The sequence below is a fragment of the Rhinoderma darwinii genome, chromosome 5, assembly GCF_050947455.1.
Source record: "Rhinoderma darwinii isolate aRhiDar2 chromosome 5, aRhiDar2.hap1, whole genome shotgun sequence".
NCBI classification, from domain to species: domain Eukaryota; kingdom Metazoa; phylum Chordata; class Amphibia; order Anura; family Rhinodermatidae; genus Rhinoderma; species Rhinoderma darwinii.
The window spans coordinates 289002066-289009336 of record NC_134691.1 but is presented as its reverse complement, the minus strand read 5'-3'; the positions used below and the strand labels follow the sequence as shown (position 1 = coordinate 289009336).

Sequence of the window (7271 nt, the reverse complement as noted above, 5' to 3'; positions counted from 1 at the left end):
ATTGTTTCATGTTTTATATTGGTAATAAACTAGAAAATAAAATGTTTATTGAAAATAAAATAGTAATAATATTAATAATATAATAATAACAATAATAAGGCAGATATAAATAAAATATCAGCTGGTGTGTAAATAATAACATGACGGTGTCTTACGATGTGATGTGAATGCATTAATATGGATCATATGTACTAGAGAAAATATATATTTGCTGGCTGTTTTCCATATTGTTCATAAATTTAGCAATGTCAGTCATGTTTAGAACGTATTTTTTTTCTCTTATCTATACCATAAGCACACATACACACACATGCATAAATATAGCATAAATATAGCCCCACACACAGATAAATGCTGTGACACAAGTACACAGCCTAGACAATCCTTGTTGTATACAGCATAATATATCATTATGTTCACTATTGAGAAGACTATATTATATTACATTAAAACCCTTTACCCCCATATCACCAGCTGTTAGCTCTTGTTGGTTTGGATTATGTATCGAAGATCCAGTGTATGGATTGTGACTCCATATGTTATAGCATGTAGCATGGTTAGGTTCAATACTAAACAGGTTTAAGAAACGTCTGTTTTTTAAATCTTTAATTTTGACAGAATATTCTTCGCGTTTAGCACCACAATAATACAGCACAAAGTCCACAATATGTACCACCACTGTATCTACAACGTATTCTCGCCTTCAAGACGATCAAAGGCCTTCTACAGAAATCCTAACATACAGGGAAAGTGTCAAACATACATTGATCTCACAGGGCGAACTAAGCAGGGAAAACAGTTATTTTGTGTCTACAGAAATGCTATTGTCCAGCTAGTATATACAAAACCAACTCATTTCTTCTTCAAGAAGCCATTAAATAAATCCCTAAAAATGTTTGTTTTTCTTAAATACCCACAACTATATGTATATGTGTAATATATCAGTCCATACCTTTGTCACATACTATCCCATAAATGCATCTGTGACGTTTGTGTCTTGTATACAAAATAGTTTTTCTACCTATGTAGACACTGAACTATATGTAAATATTCATATACACATATACATCCTTAGTTTTTATACGTATACAGTCAAGTACATAAATAGAACAAGAAAAGTCTCCATCGATTTCCTTGGTTATAGGGACAACTGTCCTGGAGGGAACAAGGACTTTGTATCCAACAATATCAAGGAGCTTTGTTGTTTTGTTTGTTTTTTCTTCCATAGTCATTTGGTCCAAGTGATTCCCAGCAACTGGATCAATACAATTAAAGCGTTATAATAATGGGGTGCTAGACCCATCTGTGTGCTGATGGCCCTGTACTTTGGACTGTTGGTTTGAGGCTGGTGGGTTTGCAGAGCGCATCTTAGTGTTGGGCAGTTTGTGGTCTTTCTTCCACTTCATCCTCCTGTTTTGGAACCAGATCTTGACCTGACGTTCAGATAAGCATAAAGTATGGGCAATCTCTATCCTCCGGCGTCTAGTAAGGTACCGGTTAAAGTGGAACTCCTTCTCCAGCTCTAATACTTGTTGTCTGGTGTACGCAGTTCGAGACCTTTTGGGTTCCCCGCCAGTGTAATTTGGATTAACTGAGCAGATAAAAGAGAAAAGCAATGGGACATAATCATGAGATAATGACTTCTCACCATTGTTCAAATAAAAGAGGAATAGAAAAAAAAAATCCCAGGCTACTGACAATACACCAAACAACGGAATGCCATAATATATTGTGATGGGACTTGAGCTAAAGTCAAGCATTAAAGGCGTATATGGCCCAAAGTCAATAGCAGAGCAATTACATTTATGGCATCTGTAATTACCTCCCAAACAGATTGACTCCAATAAATAATCCAGCTAGACTAAATAGATGGTGTCCCCATGCTTTGGCCAAGAAACCACCCTACTGACCCCAATGACACGTAGCTTAGGTTGACACTTACTTGTGTTTACATGTATCTTCTTCATCCAAGGATAGACAACTGGTTCTTTGCTGCATTTCAGGCCAGCAGCACTTTTCTCAGGATGGATGCTGTCATTGGACACTCCTATGGGCTCACAGTGCTGTGGTGGTGGTGGTGGCTGCCTGAGGACGTGGCTTTGGAGAAGTTGCTGAGATTGAGTGTGTCCTTTAACAGAGATCCCCTCCTGGGTAGCCCCAGCTTCGTGGGTTGCTGGAAGGTGGCTGTATCCATAGCTGGCTTCAGGATAGCTGCTCGGACCTTGGTAGAGAGCCTCAGGAGGAGCCTCGAACCCGGGTTCCCTCGGCCGCTCGTAGAATTCAGGAGACTGGTTGTGCAAGTAGTTGTTTTGGGCAAACTCCTCGCAGGGTGGGAATTTCGGCTCGATGTAGTTGGAGTTTATCAAAAACGAACTCATGGCCATTAATTTGTGCAAGTGCAACAAAAAATACTAATTTTTCTCGCGTTGTCGTTTTTCTGTTCTGCACAAAACCCTCCTACTCCCTGTCAAGTGTGCAAAGTTACACACCCATGTGACCAGCCCAGCCAATCCCTGCACTGTTCTGCACCCCGGATAAGGAAACACCAAGATGATAAATGCACTGCAAGTCACCCCTTATAGACTTAACTGCAGCTGGAACATCATCAGACTAAAATCCCTGCCATAGATTCAGAGGACAACACCAGGGATCAATACTAATCACAATTATATTACACTACAACCTAGAATAATAACAACAAATGCACTCAGATTAGTAATGATCGCCTATGACTCTGCTGCTGTGTGTGGGTCTCTCCTGGAGGAAGCTGCTCAGCATAATAATACTGTATGTAATCCTAAGTATGGAACGACTAATAATGATACTATACTATAATCTATAATAATAGTGATAATAATAAAAATAATAATACCAACAAATGCTCTAATAATAGTATTGATCGACTCTGTGGGTCAGTCCTGGAGGAGGCTCCACTACGTTATATTGTATGTGATCCTTTGTATATATGTGCTATTACACTACAACATATAATATACCAGTAATAATCTCATATGACTCCACTACCGAGTGTAATTCTCTCCTAGGAGAAGCTGCTATGCATTATAATACTGTTAGTAATCCTATATATGTGTTGTACTATAATGCTGCTGTGTTATTCAGAGTCTGGGGTCTAGGCTGTTAATCCTAGAACATATACAATATTGTTGCACTGCATGGTGGGTAGTATATTTATAGCTACTGGCGACTATAGGGTGTAGCCTATATCCAGCCATCTACTAAACAGAACGAATGTCCTGTATGGTTATTTATAGGTTGAAGTAATTACAGAGGCGTAATCTATATCCAGCCATAAACTATGGGAAGTTATTGGTGTGTATGTTGGGCTATACAGGTAGGTAAATATGACTATATGAGAATCTATATTCAGCCATCAGTTGCTGATATACACAGTAGGATCGTATATGGTTTACTAGTAGTAAACCAGTTTGTGGACAATCCACATTAGCCACAAGTAAATAATGTTGTTTTTTCCATACATTACTGTTATTGCTAGCCTTATATAGCTACATATGACATATTTATTACTACAGCAAATTAGTTTATAAGTAATACCCCTATGGCATGGATAACATAGCAATGGAACAGTGCCCATTTCAGTGAGACATTGCATGTAGCAGAGTCAGAAGTGTCTATACTCCTCTGTTAACTCACAGGGTGATCATGAGGCAGCATCTGACTTCAGAAAGGATCTAACCAAATTGATTGTGTAAATATTAAGCCCTGCATAAAACTGGTAAACAATCGTACAGCTTGTATAGAGCTTTATGCTTTGTCTGCTCATCTAAAATAGACTATATGCTCTAACAATACCAGAGACCACCACTGTCTTGTCTGAGCCATGAAACAGTTCTCTAGAGTTTTCCTTGAAGAAGTTGAATATGGCAAATACATTCCACATGTTGTTAGATAAGGGAGTCAGAGCCGCTTGCAGACTGTATATAGGGTTATTCGGTGTGATCGTGTCCTGGACATCAGTGCTCTCTCTCTCTATATCTCTCTCTGTGTCTCTCTCTCACTCTCTCTCTCACTCTCTCTCTCTCTCGCATTAAGCGCATGATATATATGTTAACAATTTATACACACCATTAGCTCTTGTTTGTGAATGTCATAAATGCATCTATGTAATCTATCTATCTATCTATCTATCTATCTATCTATCTATCTATCTATCTATCTATCTATCTATCTATCTATCTATCTATCTATCTATCTATCTATCTGTATATCACAAACAAACAAACAAACACACACACACACACACACACACACACACACACACACACACACGTGAGATTCATCTTTATATGGAATTATAAGAAGCACATTACAGCGTTAAGGTTTCTACAGAAAATATCTATCATCTATCTATCTATCTATCTATCTATCTATCTATCTATCTATCTATCTATCTATCTATCTATCTATCTATCTATCTATCTATCTATCTATCTCTCTCTCCAATTATGCAGCTATATTTAGTGGATTTTGCCTGTAAGAAACACAAAAGAAGTCATTTACCTTGCTATATGAAGCATAAACAGGGCAGATGGTGAACTTTCATTCATTTGCATGCTGTAGAAGGATGGAGAGCAAGATTTCTCTAAATCGTTTTTTATAGGGATATATTGGTCTACACACACACACACACACACACTAGCACGCACACACACACACACACACACACACACACGCACGTGATATTCATCTTTATATGGAATTATAAGAAGCACATTACAGCATTAAGGTTTCTACAGAAAATATATCTATCTATCTATCTATCTATCTATCTATCTATCTATCTATCTATCTATCTATCTATCTATCTATCTATCTATCTATCTATCTATCTATCTATCTATCTATCTATCTATCTATCTATCTCATAACTATCTTCTATTGTCTAATTATGTAAAGCAGAGCAGAATTTTTTCGAATTTGACGTTAACTGTTTTCTTCAGAGCTAGTGATTCAGATTACGTCGCCTTTTGCCAGCAGTTCTATAATGACAAGTGATATAATGAGTTGTGTCAATCTTTATACATATATAAATATGACGTAGTATTTGTTTCGGAAAAAAATACACACACCAAATGATGGCAAAATTCAGATATAGTGGATAGATATTTGACCTGCACAACGTTTCGGCGAGTCTGAAAGCGCAATACCAGCTTCTCCTCTTCCCTGTGAAATCGCTCTGCAGTTGGTATATATAGAAAACACTCTATAGACAAATTCGCCTTTAATGTGGGTGCAAAATGACTGCAAGTGACAATGTAAATTTCAAAAGGCCTGTTTGTCTTTAAGGTTTTGTTATCATTATGAATTGAGCCAAGACCACCAGGCGTTATCTCACAAGAAGACATTTAAACATTTTCCTGCAAGATTTATGGTTATCTGCCTCTGCCATAAACAAGCAAATCAGCTCTGCTAAAAACAGTTGTGTGCTCATTTGGGAGAAAGCAAAATATCGCTGTTTTCCATTTCAAATGTAAAAATTCGTTTTTACTGCTCACATTTCTATTAAAAGTATATTAATCATAACAACAAAAATAATCATAAAAACAACTACAATAATAACAGTTAAATATTACTTTCATTAAAATGTGTACATACCTTTAACATAAGGCTACATCATATGTTTGTTGGTGCTGCTGTGATTAACGTTCCTAGTATAACAAAATAATGTAAACGTCTATTTGTATCAAAATATAAGATGCAATGTAGTTTTATAAATATTAAAACGTTTTTTTCAATACAATATAGTTCTAGATCATTTTGTTTTTTCGTTGTATTTATTTCGATATAATTTTTGTCTGTTTCTAACAAGGAACTGGGTGTTGGTTTCAGAGTGACCGAGAAGTGACACTGGGCACATTTGGTTTGGTATTAATCTTCCCCATTGACAGTCTTTGTTAAATAAGGAGCCTTGCAGTTCACCAGGCGACATTTTCATATTTGTTAGACTCGCTGACCTGAGGTTCACCTCGGCCTTGGACTTAGCTTTTCTAAAAGGTCCAGCAAGTGTCTTTAAGACAACAGGGATTTTCTAGCAGGTCACTTCTTGTGACAGAAAATGAAGAATAAATTAGGGAAAAGTACACATTACAGAGGTTATGAAATGCATCACTCTTTTTGATTGTAGTTCTGAGGAAGCCCCCCCCCCTGACTTCTCTGAAGGAGGCTGCGGCAGGGGCCACATCACCAGAGCTTGTCAATGTTTTTTTGTCTATAATATTATTTACTATATGGAGCAAATTATACTTGTTCTTTATTATCGGTGGAACATGCGCTATGACCAAGAGCAATCATTGCCAAAAAGGAAAATCCTGTCCTAATTTACGAAATCTGGAAACATTTAATTTGTGATTAATGATTGGTCAGGAAGTTGGTAACAACCTCACATCAACTATACGAAAAGAGCCAGGAAATAAGAAATCCTCCTATACCGCTAACAGGAAAATATGTGCAGAAGATACACAAATATTCTTCCAGACAAATTCATTTAAATACAAAAATTTTCCAAAAACGTGATTTCATTAATAATTAGACCAGTGTGACCTTCATCTGAACGTTTTACTAAATCCTCATATCTAAATTATAAATATCTATCAAATATTTTATAACATTTCACAAGGCTTTACCGCATATTAGCAGAATTCAATGGCAATTCCTTATTTTATTATTATTTTATTAACTGGAAAATAATAACAAAAAAATAAAATAATGCACATCTTGTACCTTCCCAGGGGTAGCTTTTTGGATAAACAAGTGCACACAAACACACACACACACACACACACACACACACACACACACACGCACACAGACACACACGCACAGACACACAGACAGAAACACACACACACACACACACATAAGTATGCATACATGATTTATACATATGATCTCTGCTCTAAGATTTGTGCTTTATTAATATAATTATTTTTAAATGATATTATTGTTTGAATTAATTCAAATAGTTTTTCTGTTTCTCTGAAATCCAATACTATAGAAGTTTTTGTTTTTTTTGGGTGTGTGTTTTTCAATGAATATTGCATCTTTCCACTGAATACTTTTTTGTTTTTACCTGCTCCATATGGAACAACTTCATTCAGGCTATAGTGTGAATCGCTTTAGATGAAATACAGCTCCTGCCGTTGAAAGGAATCATTTTTCTATCCTTGCATTGGTAATTAGGGTCATTTAAGCGCTAGGGTTCAACAGGAGTCCAGTCTATGATGCAAGGGAAA

General features: G+C 36.4%; 1 protein-coding gene across 1 annotated transcript; it reads right to left on the bottom strand.

Annotated features, from left to right (window-relative positions):
• Positions 1-621: 621 nt before the first annotated feature.
• Positions 622-2456, bottom strand: HOXA4 (homeobox A4). The gene is made up of 2 exons (XM_075828640.1): positions 1943-2456; positions 622-1591 (listed from the first exon to the last, which is right to left on the bottom strand). The coding sequence occupies exons 1-2, from the start codon at positions 2382-2384 to the stop codon at positions 1278-1280; spliced, it is 756 nt and encodes a 251-aa protein (XP_075684755.1). The 5' UTR covers positions 2385-2456; the 3' UTR covers positions 622-1277.
• Between the last annotated feature and the right edge of the window lie 4815 nt (positions 2457-7271).

Coding starts and splice junctions, on each gene's coding strand:
- HOXA4 (XM_075828640.1), bottom strand. CDS start 2,384: ATGGCCATGAGTTCGTTTTTGATAAACTCCAACTACATCGAGCCGAAA. Junction 1,592..1,942: donor GAAGATACATGTAAACACAA/GTAAGTGTCAAC, acceptor TTATCTGCTCAG/TTAATCCAAATTACACTGGC.